Below are 20,289 nucleotides of genomic sequence, written 5' to 3' on the forward strand. Positions count from 1 at the left end.
AGGCCTATCTGTTCACTAGGACCAAGCAGAGGACGCTGATTGATGAAAGGCAGGATGCCCCGATCTTGGAGGGGATCCCTATCCACCCACCTAAAGGAAGGAGAACCGGTAATGCAGAACCGCCAGCACCTCCACCCTCGGAAGTGTTAGAAGCAGAACCCTTGGTTTCTCTCACTCAGCCATTGCCATGAGAAGATGCAGATCCATAGCCAGGGCGGTAGAAGAATCCACCGAGCATAGGCATAAATATGCGTGGTTCCAAGGTAGATTAGTTGCCTTGGGATGCTGTACCCGTAGTAGAAGTGCTTTTCGTCGCTGTCCTCCTGTATTGTACTCTTGCTGTTGTCGTCCGTAGTTGTTGGATGCGTGTTGTAGTTTCGCCTAAAGGGAGTGGATCTTAATTCACTTTTTTGTAAACCCTCGCGTTAGGAGAAGTACTTGTATTATAGTTTTTGCTATTTTCACCTATAATGTGATCCTACCCAATGTTGTGCTTTAAATCTAGGTGTGTTAGTTACTTGAGCCCAACTCCATCAAATACTTCTTTCCACTAACATATCATTGATTTGCTGGCCTAGAATAGGCACCATGTAATAACAACCAACCTCTATGTTCGTTTAGAATATTAAGACCAACCTTTCGTACCAACACGATGAGAAAACATATTAGACATATGAGCCATATTTCTTAAAATTTTTCCTATACCAAACACATCACCCACAGCGAAGCGCGGATAGCAATGGCCAGTAGAGTTTATTGGAGTGGTGCTTCTACGGGCTTATTTGAAAGATTCTTGCCTGACCTAGACAACGTCACACGTCCGATTTCGTCTGCCTGTGCCAGGATCATCTGCATGGGATGCTGCGATCCAAACACATCCTGTCTACTAGCAGCGGGCTCAACATGAATTGCGATTTTGCTTAGCCGTTTGACAGACGCACGAGTCTGTTCGACAAAAACAAATCATGCGATATGCCTTATTTAAGATACAAATATATATGCGCTACTGAAAGATCTCATTACGGTCAGACATGATCAAACACATTCCAACTCCACGGCAGCTATTTTCCAGCCGTGTTCCTTTGCTTTAATTATCAACACCAAAACTATGATCAATACAGATATAGCTACCCTCTTTACACAAAATTATTTCTATATGTGCTGGTCATGGATCACCCTCCATGCTTATGTACATATATGGTCACAGCCAGCACAATGAATACTGCAGATGCGGGCTCATGCTAACCTCTGGAGGATAGACCTCGCCTCTAAAAGGCAACACCTCTGTCAGCTTATTATTGCCACCGCCCACCGCACTGATGGCTTAATCACCAGATTTCGCTGATTTCAGTATGGGAGATGTGCGGTTAAATCCTCCTTGTGCTTTCCCTGCCTTCAGTCTGTAGAAGGCTCCTGATCTACACACCTCTGATGCCCAAGCTCAGCATAATAAATTACTCGTCTTGCCATCTAGTAACCGGTTCTCATCTTCTATGTCAGTGGATTAGGCTGGAGTGCCGTCTTGAACCTCTTCTGTACGATCATAGTCATGAGCTCTGTGATTTTCCGCTTCATTTGCCGGTTCTTCATGATCCACAGCAGCAGCAGCTAATTCCTTGTCATCAGTAATGCTCTTCATCAGCCTTTTTGATCTTTTAGGCCTTGGTTCGGCGATCTGTTCATTTTCTGTGTGACTACTCCCCGGATGATCTCCCACATTAGGCTCTACATTCTTGTCCGTATTGTCATTATCATGAGTATTCGTATGTTTCTTGTGGGAGCTCTTTTTCTGGAAATATTTTCAAAAAAAAACTTAAATTAGCAAGGCTTCTTAAAAAAAGATCAAGTTGGATAGACAAGGTGGCAAAAGAACATATGAAAATTATTTTGAGCATAATTGCTTTGCACACTAGAAAGTTATGGAAAGGTCTCAACTCTCGAGAGTGTCAAATAGAACACAGTTTTGGATTGCAAGATAAGGCAGCCCAATATGACGTCAAGGTGCATAATGGCTCACGAAGGCAAATACAAGAAATTTTAGTAGCAGAGAATTCTCAAGCCCAAGCATTCTGTTTAGTGCTCTCAATTTGCAATGATATTGCACAAATACAGCAGTCATATTACTGAAAATTCCCTTGCTAATGAACACACAAATTATAGTTATCATATGGAGTAAAATGCAAGTAAAGTTCAACTGATATAGCCCAAAACAAAACCCCATATAAGGTTTAAATGGGTGATTAAATTAAGTTCAATCCATTGAGGCCGGGCCCTTTCAGGTTCGCTACTTGCTTGCAGCAAATCATTGGCTCTCCTACATTGGATCAGCGGCGAAGTCAGAGCTGGGGCTGCTTGTGAGTAGGTGGTGGTGTGTTAGGGCTTCAGCTGATGTTTGTTATGGGAAATCGGAGCTGCTTATCGCTATAACTTGTGATGAGCTCAGCAACGATGACGTGCGGTGGGCTCCATCGGTTGTGTTATCTTTGTGTAGGTGGGTTGCTTGGGGTTAGTCATCTGGGTTGTCGTGTTTAGGGTTTTCGCCGGTTTTCCTTTAATAAATAAACTGTGTTATGTGAGGTTTTAGGCCTGGTTCCCCTTATAAACTGGGTCAATTCTGTTTCTTCTTAATTGAAGGGCAAAGCTATGCAAAATTGAATTTATGTTTCCTTTTACACTAAATTTGAATTTCAAGCTTGCATATTGAATTCTTTTGTCATTCACTTGCTTCCAAGTGCATATGAACAATTGAAGAAAACTCAAGAAACTGCAGGTACATATACATCAGAAAAGAACAATGACATTTCAGAGGATGTGGGATACTCATATTACAAAATAAATTAAACTGGTAACTCAATAGCTCAAATATATTTCACACATTTACCTTTTTGCTGGTTGTTTTATCTTGATCTGCTTCTGCAGTAGCAGCAGCAGTAGCATCATCCAAGTCTTCGAGTGTCAAATCTCCTTCTTTGTCAACCTTGATGCCCTTAGCTCGTCTTTTCTTTTGTCGATCCTTCGCCTAAAATGGCAAATGGAGATGAAAAATGTTGTTCTTGCAAGAATTTTTCCCATTGAATTTAAATATAGTATCGTTTTCAAAAACAAGGGGGAAAATGATATTATACACTATACAAAATTGGTACTAGAAGCCATTGTTGCAAGGGGGTGGACCAATATTTTCATAAATAAGTCTACCAGACAGGAAAAATTTATGTTACCATATAATATAGAGACACCAGTGGCCCCAGCCTACCAGCAAGAACAGTAAATTTCTGGACATTGAACAATATAGAGCACAATAAAGTATAATCATAATGATGTAATAACAACAATAACACCTCACTATGATGGCAAAAAAGCAAAGAGCCCAAATATGATTATCATGTGTCCCCCTCCCCCACCACCAGTAAAAGCTAAACTATGTTGTCCCTTCATTTCTACAAATTTAACACATGTTCGTCTTCCCCTATTTCCCCCTTTTTCAGAGGGATCCAAAGACTCCCAGTTGTCTTTGTCAGTCTAATCCTCTCTTCATGCAACTGGGCAATCCTCCAAGGATGCAATTTAAGAAATGTATTGATATATCATGCAGGTATCATTAAGTATTGTACTATCGGAGATGATGTATCCAAAAAATCAAAATTGTTCAGATACTTACAAATATATATCCTCTACGCATTGGTTCGATTCCATGTACATGTGACATATCATAGCAATTGCTACAAGCTAATACCGACATTGCAAAATGTATTTCTGTTTGATATGTGCTCCAATTGTACGAGTATCAGATATTCAGATAAGTGACCAAAAGATGGAAATGACACTATATATAATGTTTACCTGCATGGATATTTCTTTCAACTTATGTGCAATCTGTGTGTCATCAATAAGTAATGAAACAACATCCTCTTGTCTCATCAAATGATCGTCCTGGACATGTTTCCCCTTCATAACCAACTCTTGCACTGCATTTTTCTGCTTTGCTCTTTGCAATATTTTCTCCTCAATAGTATCTTTGCATATAAGCCTGTACACAGTTACCTAAAATTGTGTGTTTCAAAGAAAATATAAGGACCTGACCAATTATAAAACTTATTCACACGAAATAAAACAACAAAGATATTTAGTTCCAGTAACAGCCAAGAAGCCAATTCACAACCAATGGTCAGAAATACTACTTGCTTTGGACATATGCAGTCGAACTTTAAAAATTTTATCAATATCCCTTTAAGCAAATACATTGCAAACTCGAAAAAAAACACGTCTAGATTTGTCTCAGAAAGTATCATCATCACTTTATTAGGTTCTATAAACATACTACAACAGGAATTAGCAGTAAAAAAATATGCTTTGGAGATTGCGTCAATATCCAAGACAAAAATATTTGTGACTAGTAGCAACACGGAATGCTACCAGAAGAGTTAACAGGGTTGACAATTAAGGCTGACTTTATTGTAGAACAACAATCTACAAGGTAAAAAAAGAGAAAAAAAAAGGAGTGTGGACACTTTCAAACTAAACTGAATGAAAGGAATGATGATTAAAAGTGGACAAGAAAATTAAACACCTTGTTAGCTTTCATTAATAATCAATCTAACTTTTGAAATGTGAAACAAGTTAACCATAAACATTATCATACAGCAGTTAGTCAAACTTCAGAAGTGCCATGATTTCATAGTAAGTTATGAAGTTCAGATGTCATTTAAAAATCATAAATGGTCTGTGAAATGAAGGAAATAAACTTAGCATAAACTGAAGTTTCAGTTACCTCCTTTGTTTGACCAAGTCTGTGCGTTCTATCCATTGCCTGCTGGTCTTGTGTTGGATTCCAGTCAATTTCATAAAAAATAACAGTATCAGCAGCAGTCAAATTAATACCAAGCCCCCCAGCTCTTGTGCTTAACAAGAAAACAAATACATCATTCCTACAGAGAAGAAGAGAAAAATGGTTAAGGCCATGTTTCAACAGAATTATGTCATCATATTGCAGCAGTTAACCCTGCCACCAATACATTAATATGCATACCTATTCTGGAAATCTCGGACCATGTCACGGCGGTCTGAGATTGCAGAAGACCCATCAAGTCTGAAATACTTAAATTTTCTGAAATTCATGTAATCCTGAAAATATAAAATATTTGATCATAAATTGGAAGAATACTAATTATAGTGCACCAGACTCAACAGTACATTCTCCAGGAATAATGGACAGATAACTCATTTTTTTCTTGAATATGCAGGAGAGCTGTGTATCATTGCATTAAGGAGAAGAGAAAAAAAATACAGAAACACACAACATCCACACACTCAACACAACTCATACAACACAACCCCTGACACAAGAGTTTTCAACTTTGCTGAAATATTTAGAAATCTATTTTCAGTTCCTTAATGAAAATCACAATGTTAGCATTACAAATAGTGGAAACCGAAATTGCTACCAGTCTTCTGAGCATCATTTGGTACCCATGGCTACAAAAGTATATAACTACACTTATAGCATTAGTAGATTTCGCAAATTGCAAGTGCATACTGCATAGAAAGTACAAACATGTAGCATAGTGCACACATTAAATAGTAAACATGTAGCATAAAGTAATACCTCAAGAATGTCCAACATTTTAGTCATCTGAGCAAAAAGAAGCACGCGATGACCTTCAGCTCGAAGGCGCCGTAGTAGCATATCCAAGGTGTGGAGCTTCCCAGAATCCTGTCATCAAGCACTCCATATAGTAACACAGTACCACAATAGCTCAAGTAAGGTGCAATAAAAACAGAAATTGCTTGGCCTTTATGTAAAGGAGTTCACTCCAAGCGTTCTAATAATCAAGTTATATGCTGTCCAAAGACATATAAATGATAACTTGGGACCTCTATTTGGATGAGGGATTTCTTCTAGAAACTGTCAACCTTTGGTTCAAATTTAATCTAATCTAAGGAACTGAACCAAATGTCCAAACAGGCCTAAAAGGGTGATGAAATTATGCAGGTCAGCAGGTGAAAGAGCAAACATAAACAACAATGTGCAATTGTGCCGCATAACACAGCAGAAGTGATGAAGACTTACGGTGAGCATTTTAGCTGGATCAAAATTACTCATCGGTGGAGAAGACCCAAATATCCTATAGGGTAGCTGCAGCATCGGCTCAAGGTTGGGCAAATCAGTATTGAGTTCTTGAATCAAAGGATGAAGAGCAACTGGTCGTCTAGGACCATTGAACTCAGAAGTACGAGCAAATCCCAGGAACAGTTTCTTGGCCCAAGGATCATGCATCTCATAGGTGAACTTATAGGCAAAATTTCGATCAGCACACCAAACATTTATCTGGCAAAGGGGGAAGGGCTGTTAATGAACACTGACAATATATTTGATACAAAACAGATAGATGTAAAAGAACAACTCCTACAATACTTGGAGGTTCCAAACTCTTTAGCATTTGAGCAAAAAATGTACTCAGGTGACTCTATACACACAGATGGCCTCATGCAATGCAATATACAAAAGAAACCAACATGAATAAGACAAATGGACTCACAGGTGGTGCTCTAGCTGGCGGAATAAAAGCATATGCTGAACGAAGAAGCCTTATGTTCGAAGCAAGCCTGTCACGATGAGAAAGCACCAGTGCCTCATATGGGCTATCACTTGGCCCAGTCCCAATCTTTGTCCTAAGCAAACTGGGCTTGGCCTTTGTAGAAGAAAGCAACAATCGGGCAACTGCATGAACTTTTGTGGAATCATTCTGACTGGACTGGATGTCAGGATCTTCTGAATCAAGAAATGCATCCATAATTTCATCAGTGTAGTTCCTATTCCATTGCATTACTGAAAACGCTAGTCTCTCAAATAAAGAAGCAGTGGCCAGGAAGGAAGCTTCAACTGGGCACAGATTTGACAAACGTGTAAAGCCAAATGCACCAGATGATAGAACAGACTCAATTGATGAATTAACTTCTGGAATGGCTGAGCGATGGATATTGCTGGGCAAAAATATATTAAACAGCCTGTTCAAATATCCATTCTGAAATCCACAGATGTTTCCAGAATTTTCTGTGTTGCAGATGATTCCCTCATAAACTAACTTTGGAATCTGAGGAGATTATGTAAGATAGATATTAATACAATGTTCATGATCAGGAAGAAATATATGCAGGAGGCTGTAGAAGTGTGGCCAATAAAAGACAAGGGCTAAGGTAACAGAAATTATACCTCAAAGATTATAGGGTTTCTCTTGCCTGCATAGTGTACATCTTGTAATTCCCCAAATGGGGGAGAAAGAAGTGAGTTTGGGATATCAGCAAAGTAAAAGTAAGAGCTTCCCTCATTGCGCTCAAACAGCTCTGGGTGATTGCAGACCTAAAAGGCAATGCAGAGAAATAACATCCAATTAAAACCAGAAAAGGAGCCAAATTCAGCAAAATTTACAATAGGGAATGATTTTTTTCTGGGCAGTTGGGTTCTTCTGAATGATTTTACATATGTGATCAAAAGTAAGAAACATACTATAACGATATACTACCTTCCGTAGCTGCATGACAATATTCATCAGGCTAAGTAGCTTCTTGTCATTTAGATTGCCACGACTTCCATCAAGCAACTCGTTAAGCGAGATCTTATTTTTTATAGCTTGATAGAAAACTTGTTGACGAGAACTCAATTTGCAGGGAACAATTTCTTCTTTCTTTTTGGTCATTTCAGCAATGACATCAATCTTAACCCGGCGGAGCATAAAGGGCTTCAAAATAGCATGCTGTGAAAAAAGAGAAGTGTCATTATAATCTTAGGAGGATAGCAAATTGTACCAAGACTCAAAATATTCAATAAACAACAACATAAACAGTATGATGATGTCTTACTAATCTACTAAGCTGATGTTCATTCAAAGCTCCTCCATGCTCAGCATGACCCTCAATACTGCCAAAACATCAGCAACTTAAGGATGGACAAAATAAAGAAGGTACAACTAGAAACAAAAAAAAAACAGTACCCCTTTGAGAACCACTCGTTGAACTGTTCATGACTGTCAAATAGAGTGGGCATGATGAAATGAAGAAGTGCCCATAACTCAGCCATATTGTTCTGTATTGGTGTCCCAGTAAGAAGTAGACGGTTTCTACAGTTGAAGCTCAGTAATGTCTTCCAGCGCTGGCTGCAGCAGAGAGATAATTTGTCAAGCAAGGGAAGGCATATAGGATAGTTCCTTAACAAATAAATGAACACACACACACACACACATACACATGTAAAGTCACCTGCTTGAACTTTTGATAGCCTGGGCCTCATCCAGTACCATGTATTGCCACTTAACACGTCTCAAAAGCTTCTCTTCGTTCACAAGTATCTGATAGTTTGTAATAAGAATGTGGAAGCTAGCATCTCTGCAGAGTTAAGAGAGAAAAGGTTAGATGATTAGGCAAACAGTTATGAGCTTTTTAAAGAAAAGGATCACTCGCATAAGTTTCTGCCCTTACCAGCAACTTACCTGCGATACAGACGCTTGGGGTTGATATTCTTTCGAAGAACCATCCTCTCTGGGCCCCAGTAAGGAAGTATCTTTAGGTCAGGGCAGAATCTAATCAACTCCTCAGCCCAATTATTCACAACAGATGCAGGAGCCACCACTAGAAAGGGGCCCCATATGTTTTTGTCCTGTGTGATATATCGAATGGTTAGCATCCAACCATTAGGTGTTAGATTTATACTCGTGTTCCAAATTGCAAGTCATTTTGGCTTTTCTAGATACAATACTCCCTCCGTCCCAAAGAGAATGACGTTATGTGATTCGTGCCAGTCAAACTTTCTTAAGTTTGACCAGATTTGTAGAAAATATTAGCAACATTTACATCTCTAAATAATTTTATTATGAAAAATATATTCAGTGATTCATCTAATGATGCTAATTATGCATCACAAATATTAATACTTTCTTATATAGACGTGGTTAAAGTTCAAAATGTTTGACTTCTTGGAAAGCGAGAATGACATTCTTTATGGGACGGAGGGAGTAGCTTTTGCTATGCACCTAGATATACGCTATGTCTAGATACTTGGTAAAAATTATGTATCTAGTCTAGAAAAGCCAAAATAACTTACAATTTGGAATGGAGGGAGTACTTTATTCTAAATATATATAGATATGTTAACTGGATGAAAGAATAAAAAAATGAGTTAAAAATAACAGGAGATCGATCAAAACCCCAAACACATCATGGTACGAAATAATAATCAAGCTGTTATGTGGCTGCTAGGATTGAGAGGAGAGAGTCGAGGGGAGCGATGGCGGCTTCCGCGCTACAGTACCCGCGGGCTACAGTACCACGGGTACTGTTCACGGCTAGGGCTGCGAGGGTGAGAGAGAGCCGGCCGCGGGGCGTTTGCCCACGGCCGGGCAAGAGGGAAGGGTTTTCCTTCTTAATTCTTGCTTGATTAGATTGATACATCTCATCTCCTTATATAGAGAGGTTTACTTGACTCCTAAGCAAGCGACCCTTATCTCTAATTAACCCTAACACTAATGGGCTATACATCCGGCCCAGGCCCAATAGGCCCCTGCCATACTCTAACACTAACACTAACACAAGCACTGGACTAGTGGAAACAATTTTTATGTTAAAAGATAAATTAACCAACCTCAGCCAAATGAGACAGGAATGCCATAGCCTGAACAGTTTTGCCAAGACCCATCTCATCAGCAAGAATGCCATTCAACCCCTGCAATTCCAAAATTTAAAGTGAAAATCAAAGAGTAGTGCTCATACAAAATGGTAAAAAATGTATATGCTTTTAACATTAAAAATTTACCTGTTCATAACAATTAACCAGCCACTGTAAGCCCTTTAACTGATATTCTTTCAATACACCCTTAAACAACTCCGGTGTCTGCACAGATGACTTCTCAGGCATTGTTGAGCTAAAAACAAGATAGTACCAAAGCAATCAGGTCTAGAGAGTTCATTTATAATTTTGTAAATAATAAACATTTTTTCAAGAAGACTTACGGGTGTAATAGATCAATCTTGCTAGGGTCCATGCTAGATGAATCATCAGTTGGAAGAACAGACTCAGAAGTTTGACGAAGCCTCACAATTTCACTATCAAATGCATTTGTCTTCATCTTTTGTTGAGAGACGGCATGCTGTGCTGCTCTCAAGGCCTCTCTTTTCAATTGAGCTTCCTCAGGATCTTCTTCTTCATCTTCATCAGGGACATCTTCCTCATCAGGCGGTGCTGAGCCACCACCCTTGTTCTGCATGAAATGACTGTAAAGCTCTGTTTGTGACAGCAGAAAGTTTAGCCTCTGTTGCTGTCTTTTGGCTTCACGTAGCTCCTCCTCACGTTTCAAAGCTTCAGCAGCTTCTCTTTCCTCTTTTTTCCTTAACTCATACTGATGCAGACAGGAAAAGAATTGAGTGTCATAATCTTATGTGTCTTGTTTTGAAAACTAAAGGGGAAGTAGTCATGTGCTAAACTGAACCAAACAAATGAGATATATGCAAGAGGAGTGGAAGAGAGAATATATGTTGAACTCGGTGCAGGTAATGAAGAGGACTGAGAAATCAAAAAAGGTATAAATTTAAAATAAGCCTCAGCGGGCAAAAAGAAAACCTGTTCTTTGTCTACACGTTTCCAAAATATCAGCATGTCCCTAGCCAACTTCCTTGTACGTATTGCAGCACACCTCATCAGTTTCAGTGACCTGCTTACTTTGAGCTTTACCTGGATATTTCAGACAAACATTAAGACTGTAAACAAGAGCACATGAGCATTGTACGGTAAAGGCCAACAATATAAATGGGCACAATACCTCTCGTTGACAACTATCAGAGAAGCGCTTCGCATCTACTTGTCGTTTCTTCATCAAAGCAGTAAAATTCCTGTGATGCTTTGGGATGCTTTTGGTAGCAAGAGACTGCCATAGTTTGTAAGTCTTTTCAGACTCTTCTTTCACAATTACAGAAGGTTCCTTCTTTACTATTTGCTTCTTTGGTAAGCTACGCTCGATAATCTGTATTAACGATATCGCATCGTTGCTAAATACAATGAATATAAAAAAGTACAACTACAGTTATATCAGCTAATACCAACCTCATATGTATCTCCTTTTTCCAAGACTTTGACATAATGAACCTGCAAATTGCCAGCTTCTGATATAATAGACCTTCGTATCCTCCCAGCTGCTCCTTCCGGAATTGCAAAGGGGTCCTCGGTAACTTGCAGAGAAAATTTCTGCACCTTTACCCTTTCCTTGAGAGATCCAAATTGTGGCAGGGGTTCAGATAATCCACCACGATTGGAAGCCTCAAACTTTTGGTCAGTACCAAGCATTGCTGCTAGGGTGCGTAAATCAAGCATGCCCTTCAAGAAGTGTTCCTCGACATGTATATCAGAAGAAACAGGGAGATTAAGGGATGATGCTAACTTATCATAACCCTCTGGAACTAAGTAGCGTATATTATCCCCCATATCTAAATAGGTCGAATCAAGGGATGCTACAAGCTTATTAAAACCACCATGAGTTTTAACACATTCTATCCCATTATACTCATGTGAGGCTTCTATCCCATCTAATGTCGCAACATCCCTGAAATCACTTGCGTGCTTCATAGTTTTTTTACCACCATTTTTGTGTTTTATTTGGGGGGTTGCCACACGAGGAGGATCAGAACTAAAAGCACCCTCCTTGAACTTTGACCTCCGGTACTTCTGCACATGTTCACTGAGCATAGCACGGTAGTGCTCCTCTGTTATTTTGTTACTATAGGCATCTGCCTCATCATCATCGCTGGCACCATAAAGATGCCTTTTTCGCTTCCGATGCAGGCCATGGGAAGCATCATTTACACCATTGTACTGATCCAACAAGGATCCTTGACCTAAAAAGGAGAAGCTGAATAAGACAAATGATTCATATAGAAACATGACAAACGGTAACAGAGTTGCTCAAGCTGTAAGATGGGTTTTGAAAACAAGCTACTGTTCAAAAGATAACTCTTAAACAGAAAACGTCAGAATAAAGGTCAAAGAGATAAAGGTGGCCGACCTTCACTGCTTGGACTCCCATTTGAGCTGCTATTACCATAGCGGGCAAGATCTTCTGGTACAGGAACCCTGAAGTTCAGCAAAGGCTGCAACAGTATTTCCAGTACCAACCATAGTCAGAATGGCATACCAATAGGAATAAGAAGGCAGAGAGACATAAGAGTAGATAAACTTATCTTCTTCACAAAGTTCAAAAAACAAGAGAACATGAATGTTACTCTCCCATTTCTACACTACCTGAGACTACAAGGTTTAAAGATCCTACACAGTCCAAATTGATAGATAAGCAACAATTAAAACTACACGAGTAATAAAATGATGGACCAATAGCTCAAAGATGCAAACAAATAAACAACACTGGCATGATCACCCGAAATTTCCCTCAGCAGGCACAAAATCACAAATCATACGATTAGCAAACTGCATAAAATTAAAACGCAACTATGCATTTTGCTGATGAAAACTATGTAAAATATAGCATGACAAGGAACTGTTTACCATGCATGAGTGCACATCCTTAGAAGAATGAAACACCAAGCAAAACTAGTCTGTGTGAGTTTAGAGAATACAAGAATAGCAATAGTGACAATTGACACACTGCAAACTAAGCAGATCACAACCACACAATGCGCAACATAAGAGCCTAGATAGATCCCAGCAACTAATAAGCAATCTATGTAACTCAAAACATTGAATAACTAAATTAAGACCCAACAACTTAATCAAACAATTGCGTGAAAACAAATTCGCAGTCATGCATGAAATACTATAAATTTTGACAAAATGATGACTACGCAGAAACAGCGACAGCTGATATAAGTTAAACAAGACAATAAGAACACCAGTTGATCATGAATTTTCAACACACTAAGAATCATACTTAGACTAGAATAGAGCAATAAGGGAACCCAGTAACTTAGGCCTGGCAAAACACAATGCAGCAATTGAATGGTAGTCCAAACCAATTAAACAGTAGCACTGAGTAATGAGTATCAGCTACCATACAATAGAGCAGAACCACTAGACAACCTACATTAATCAAATACTAGGCAACCACTAACAGCCGAACGAAAAGGGGGCTCCAGCCCAAAATGGCCACCAGATTGCACACAGAAAAAACAGGGCACAAAGGAAGTGCCCCCGGGGAATAGAATTAACCCAAAACCGAGCAATAACGAGCCCGGTAACTCAACAATTGCATCCACCACGCAGCGCCCAATCCAACACAGCCCCTAGCGCGCAGAGAAACCATCTTCACACGAGAGAGAGCAGAACTAAACAGCAAGAATAGAGGCTACCTCGAGGTTGAACAGCGTGGAGTAAGAGAGCCCGCCGCCGCCGTTAGCGCCCCCGCCCCGCGGAGGCGCGCGGCGCGGATCCATGTAGAAAACCCTAGCGCCCCGGCTCGCCGCGCGAGGTGGGGTGCCGGGGAGGGAGAACGCAGGGGCCGAATATGGCGCCGAAGGCGCGGTGCGGGCGTCGGCCGGGTCGGTGCCGCGGCGTGGGCGGCGACGGGATTAGGGTTAGGGTTCGTGGGCGGAAGCGGAAGGGGATGGGGAAGGAGGCGGGAGGTGGAGGGAGGCGGTGGGGGTGGTGTGGAGGCCCTGTTGTGACGTGGTGGGGGAAGTAGTAGAACTAGGCATGGCTTTGGCTTGGCCGCGGAGGGGAGAGAGGAGAAGAGGGGAGCAGGGAAAGCGAAACCGGAAGGGGACTCTGGGTTTTCCGCTCCGCTCGACGTACCTGCCGCCCACTAGACAGCTCTTGGATTTTGGAGCACGGCCTTTGTTTTACGAAAACGTTTATAATTATATATAAGTTATTAAAAATTTTGACCGCACATGAGTGTCATCGTTCTGAACTTCTATGCTCTTCAAGCCATTCCGTCCGCTTTTCTACTTAACGGTGTCAAACAGATAGGTGAAATGGCCATTTTACCCTACGGTGGGCTCCGTTTGTCAGTCACGCGCTCGGGCGAAGTGCAGGCGCGCCTCCCGCGCCGCCGCGGCCAAGAAGAAGGAGATGGCGGGGAGCTACAGCAACGGCACGAGCCCCGACAGCGACGTCGAGGGCCCCAGCGTGCAGGGAGACGGCCTCGTCCCCAACGGCGGCGGCGAGAGCCAGGAGGCGGCGCGCGTGGAGCTGCCGCTGGTCCTCGCCATGGATCTGACGCAGCGCGCGTGGAGGTGACGCGAGGAGGTCCGCCCCGGCCATCTCGACCCTGGACAGCCGGTCCTCTGGCGCGCGCGGGCAAGCTCGACCCCGGACAGCAGCCGCCGGCGCGGGCGCGGGCGCGGGCGAGCTCGGCCCCGGCCGCCGCCTCTGGAGCGGGCGAGCTCGGCCCCGGACAGCCACTGCGGGCGCGGGCGCGGGCGTAGGGGAGCTCCGCCCCGGCCGCCACGGGCGAGCTCCGCCGGGGGGGCGCGCGGAGCAGAGATATGAGGTCGAGTTTGAGAGAGAGAGGATAGAGATGAGAGGGGTATTATGGACGTTTTGACTGACCGGATCCACTTATCAGGACTCTCAAACGGTGAAAAACGAATAGAACACCGACGGAATGGCTTAGAGAGCAAAGAAGTTCAGAACGTGCGGTCAATTTTTTTAATGATTTGTGTGTAATTACAAATTTTTTTAATAACGTACCCGTAAAAGCCTCTTATTTTCTTCTCTTCTGTTGTCCCCTTCTGGGCAAAGACGAATTCTTTGCATCGGTGATTTTCAAACTTATCAGGAAATGGATGCAAAGCTAAGTTTGTTATTATTATTACTTCCTCCGTCGTAAATTATAAATTATTCTAATTTTTCTAGAGTCAAGGCATCTCAAGGTTAACCAAATTTATATAGCAAAATAAAATATTAATATTTATGATACCAAATAAGTATTATTAAATTCTTTATTAATTATATTTTTATAATATATCTATTTGATATCATAAATTTTTGTAATTTTTTCTATAATTTAGTTAAACTTGAGATGCTTCGACTCTTCGTGAAAGTTAAAGCGCCTTAACATTTGGGACGGAGGTAGTATATAATTTTAGATAAAATAGATCTGTGTCTGTGCACTGCTATGATCAAACCAAAATTAGAGATATGTTAATATAATCATAGCCTAATTTTGACCAATTTTGAAGGTGGTTGATCTTGTTCGTCCGTTATTAGTCATCTAAGAGTCAACATTATAGTGTTACTTTTTATCGTCTTCCACTCGCTCCAGTGGATTTGGTTTCTATTGTCAATTCTTATAGGAAACCAACACAACCAAAAGAATTGTTGATAGAAAAAGTTGACTTAAAATTTTTAAGTTAGCTCTTGCATCTTTTTTAAGTTTGACATAGTTTGATTATGCTGGATGAAAACTAATGTACAAATTGATTTTCAACCGTGAGCATATATTTGCCAACAGACGAGTATCACGACTTCGTATAGAGAGTTGATACTTTTCTCAATGGTAGACCTATAGCGATCAATACCTCTGCAGATAGAGATGTCAACCCTCGTCGAGGGTTAGATTTCCATCCCGGTGGGTGGGGTTCCGTCCCCGACCCCACGAACATCATCATGATCATTTTTCCGTCCTGTGACCTGGCGGGAACTTTTTTTCTCCCCCATTTCATTCCCGTGAGGCCTAAATTGACCCCATCCCCGTCCCCAAGTAATTCACCATGGAAAATCATGGATCAGGGGCCATTGGCATCTCTATTTGGAGAGCTTCTATAATCTCTTCCACTTCGTGAATCTATGGTCGTCCCTATCTCAAGAATCCCTAGACATTTTCATATTATCCACAGTTGTTCACCATTCGTGATCGCGCAACACACCAACTTCTTCGCGGTCTTTAATGTTGAGTTAGAGCCGAACACAACAACAACATTCTCATTTGTATAGAACAGGTACATATCTACAAGGGATGGAAGGGAATTGGGAAAGAAAGAACCATACCTTTAGCATTAGTTGAGGGCCATGAATGATTGTTCTCCTTTAAAGCCTTCAACATGTTGCTGTAATGTTTCTAGTAGCATCATGAATGAACTCGAATTCGATTGGTGTTTTAAGTTGAGATTTGTAACGTATTTAAGTCAGGTGAATCAGACAAGTAAGATAGAGTATAATAACATATCAATGATCTGAATAGAAAATCATGACATGTGTGCTTAGTTTGCTACCAAATATTGCCATGCCAAATAAAATGTCAAGCAAAAATTAATTAAAAATAGATAAAAAATCATTGCTACGGATTTGGTAAACCAAATGTGAGACATCGGCAGGTTTTGGCTTGTCTAAATGGTTGTGATGATGTCTCTGTACATTTAAGATCGTAGAAAGTGATTGATTCGAGGAACACTTTTTATCCTGGATAGACGATGCAACCTGAGTTGATTCTATTGATTTTGGTAGAATAACTACATTACTCATGTTTATACTGATTGTTAGTTTATAAGAAATTGGCTAGTAGTGGATCAATACATTCTATTTCATAAACCAAATAAAAAAAGATGATGAGTGAGATGATAACAGACCACTCAATTCATCAATCCAAACACCTCAATAAGCATAATGTAGGCATAGCAACACTAGTACAACCACTTTATATCAGACTAACATCATTGTAGTTACCTTGCCTTGCTATCCAATAGCCATATACTTTTATTCCTATTTTTCTTGGATTCTTGTAAGTTGCAACGTCAACAAGGCTAACGTTGTTGTAGGCACTCCACGCTAATGCAACCCACACGTTTTCTTGGCTTTAAATGAAAGGTGTTTATTATGGTTTTTAGTGTACACGTTAGTTTCACAGCTTATGACCAAGATTGTTAAAATCGTGATCTTGAATTGGATAGAAGTTCCAATGATAGCATCACGAATTGTAAGACTATAACTACTAAGTTCATATGGTTCCTACTGGACATACATAGAATGAGCCTCACAAACAAAAATCATAAAAGGGCTTGTTCGACTGAACTTAAGGTAGTGCTCCCGCTGCATCTCTTGTAAGAGATAAACTACTTTACAATGGCTGCCGACAGTGCTGTGACCGGCAGCCGAATAGGCCCAAAGTCATAAAATCGTACCATAGAATCAAGGTTTTAACAATTATGGTTATAACAAGCCATTAGTATGGGCCCAACTCCAATTATCCAACTCTTACTTTGGCTTCGTACTCACACTTTGGCTTCAACACACCTCTCTTTCGGTCACTTGATACCATCTTCTCATCAAAATTTGAGTCATCAAGGCAACTGTCTTCACATGCAGAACAAGTTTCTTGCTATTGCTCAACAATAAGCCAGAGGGGTGACAAGCTTAACCCACCAAGGTCCAAGTGTCTAGTTAAGCACAAAGGCCTCATGACGTCAACGCAACAAGCTTATAAGTGTCGACCACTCTTTTATCTGGACAAAAGGCATCACTACCTTATTGAATACTATAGGTCTAATACAACACTAATCATGTTTTCACTGTCTTCAATGATCACTTTTAACATTGTGGTAGCTTGGTAGTTTTCTCAAGCATGCATACTTTCTTTGGACTCGAGCCACTCTAAATGAATGGTGTTGTATATGTGTATTGGGTAGAGATCTAGATTCACTACTAGAAATATTCACTTCTATGACGATCAGCTTTCATCACTGAAGGAACCAAATTCGTCATAATTTCAGTTTTATGATGAATTTATGATGAAAAACGGTTCGTCATAGAAGTCACGTCATTCTTGCAATTCTATAACAATTCTAGAAAATCATCATAGAATTGGATAGATCTATGACGAAAACAGATTGTCATAGAACTGCTTTGGCATGCGTGGCAGAGGAGCAGCCACATTGGCGGGTGCTTCCATTGGAGATGCTTTCCACGTGTACATGCTATAGCCGGTTGCATTGGAGATGGTTTGGGTACGTGTCACCTTCTTATTGCACAACGTGTCCATCTCTGGTTCTTGCATGTTTCAGGTTCTTACTGGACCATGTGTCAGGACTCTGTTGTTCCACATGTCAGTTTTCTATTGGCACATGTGTCATGCTGCGGTTGGGTCACATGTCACTTCTTCATTAGACCAAGTGTCGTATTTTTATTGGTCCATGTGGCGTGTCAATATTTTATTGGGCCACATGTCATGCCCTGAGCTATCCACGTTTCTTTTTCTGAATCGACCACGTGGTAGGATGGATTTGTACACGTATTTTGTTTGTATTGGCCCACGTGCCCTGTCGTGGTTGTTATACGTGTCATTCACTGGTTCGTCCACATGTCAGATTCTTATTTAACAACGTGCCTATACCAAATCTACCACATGCACACCAATCATTATATCAGAGAAAATAATTTTAGATCTACACCGCTGCACAAAATGACTATATGCATAATTATATTGAACCTGAATCAAATAACAACGGTTTAGCTCAGCAGCAAACCATTGACAGAGTTCACATATCAAGCCGCCAAAAATTCACATCAAGACAGCAAACAAACCACATGTTAACTGCATCAATAAGACTGAGAGTTATCAGCGCTTAAGAGCATGATATGCTCATGGAGCTTATTGTACTCCTCCTGTTGCTGTTTCTTGAACTTTTCAAACTCCCTATCAGTGTTTTCTGCCTTCCTCTTCAATTGATCCACTTGTTCGGCGAGGACAACAGAACTTTCCTGATGAGCAGCGAGCCGTTCCCGAAGTCTAGAGCAGCTTGTCCTAATACCAGCATTCTTCAAAGAAAAGGTGTTACAGATGACCTAGGAGAGGACCTTGGAAACAACATCAGCAACATGTTCTGCTCATATAGTTTTCATAGCTTCCTGTAAAAACCAAGGAGTAAACATTAGGAAGAGGACTTAAATTGTAGAACCAAGAGATTATTTCAGTACAAATAATGCATAGGTCTTCCTCAGCCTACTGTCGATAGAGATCCATAAGCACAATGCATATGTAACATATTAATTGTTGTAATATTACAACTTCAAAATGATGGTGCCACTTTAGGTTCCTCCTACTTTTTCTTTTTTTATGCCAATGGCTTCAGTAGATTTCAAGAAAAGCAAATGAAGGTACTTACCACTGCTTCTCTTGCAACCTCGCTTAGTCCTGTGTTGCTACTGGTATGAAAGTTGTTAAAGATTCCTACTACATCAACATCTTCATGAGGTCGATCATGTTCTTCAACGAGCACTTCTTGATTGTGTCCTGCGTCCTTCCTATTTTTGTCCTTCTATTAAAATTGCATATGCCTTTCTGTTGACACAAAATGCATTACATATTTGATATAAAAAAATAGTAACACAACCATCACTTACATATGCTTGTAGGTGGGCAATATAGGAGCGAGATCCTTAACCTGGTGGCATTTGACTTTTGCACGGCTTCGCTTGTTCTGCTCCAAGACTACCTATAGCCACAATTATGTTAGACTGCAGCACAAGTAGACTATATAAAGACTAGACAAGAAATAAATGAGTTCAGACACGCACACCTTGTTCTCGGAACTTAACCACATGTGGGCAAGTGCACACAACTGTGTGTCATTCATGCAAGACACAAGAGAGGTCTTTCTGATTTCATCAGCGGGGATGCTGTTGAAGTAAGATCGCTTAAACATGTACCGTGTCTGCCATACAATAGACTGTAATACACTCCTGCATGCTTCTTTTGTTGCTTCATCATTGTCATCAATGGCTAGCCTCAACTATAGAAGTGTGAATACAAATTAAATCCATTACTAAGTTGCTTAAGGCAGAGTTGAATGTTAATAGAGGATATACATACTTACAGATAGCTTGGCCACAAATCCATTGAGAAGTTCGATCCGTTGCTTGTAATGTATCTAGTGTGGGAAAATTGGTATTTGAGACCTGACTACTACACCTGCCTCTGAGGCAAACTTGGCAGCTTGCAATGGATCATGTGGCCTTCTGTTCCCCTTGACAACCGAGATGGGCATCCTTGTTCCTATTGATTGGGTGGTTTTGTGAAGCGTAACCCCCTTAGTTGCTTACCTCGACTTCCTCACTCTTCTCTGCAATGATACTACACAGTTTTCATACATTCAGATTGTTAGAAAAGTAACATGGATATCAAATAGTGTGGCTTGATTTATAGCCATGTCTAAGGTAGCACCAACCTTCGCAAGTTTGGCCATTTTGCTGGTGGGGAGGTGGAGTCTCCTCTTTGGCATGGCTAAGGTCATCTTCACGTGACCAGTCCCTCACAGGGCTTTGTTCGCCTTGTGCGTGCTGACTTTTGGACCTAGTTGGAACTA

General features: G+C 40.8%; 1 protein-coding gene across 1 annotated transcript; it reads right to left on the bottom strand.

The window, feature by feature from the left end:
- Window positions 1–1,032: 1,032 nt before the first annotated feature.
- Window positions 1,033–13,704, bottom strand: LOC136531121 (chromatin-remodeling ATPase INO80-like). Its single transcript, XM_066523838.1, has 22 exons — window positions 13,339–13,704; window positions 12,042–12,126; window positions 11,087–11,874; window positions 10,806–11,006; window positions 10,607–10,717; window positions 10,000–10,385; window positions 9,803–9,911; window positions 9,632–9,712; window positions 8,484–8,650; window positions 8,254–8,379; window positions 7,989–8,150; window positions 7,858–7,915; window positions 7,521–7,751; window positions 7,211–7,357; window positions 6,537–7,091; window positions 6,068–6,325; window positions 5,603–5,710; window positions 5,027–5,121; window positions 4,769–4,925; window positions 3,841–4,041; window positions 2,882–3,019; window positions 1,033–1,789 (listed from the first exon to the last, which is right to left on the bottom strand). The coding sequence occupies exons 1-22, from the start codon at window positions 13,420–13,422 to the stop codon at window positions 1,505–1,507; spliced, it is 4,533 nt and encodes a 1,510-aa protein (XP_066379935.1). The 5' UTR covers window positions 13,423–13,704; the 3' UTR covers window positions 1,033–1,504.
- Between the last annotated feature and the right edge of the window lie 6,585 nt (window positions 13,705–20,289).

The sequence above is a fragment of the Miscanthus floridulus genome, chromosome 2 (assembly GCF_019320115.1).
Source record: "Miscanthus floridulus cultivar M001 chromosome 2, ASM1932011v1, whole genome shotgun sequence".
NCBI lineage: Eukaryota > Viridiplantae > Streptophyta > Magnoliopsida > Poales > Poaceae > Miscanthus > Miscanthus floridulus.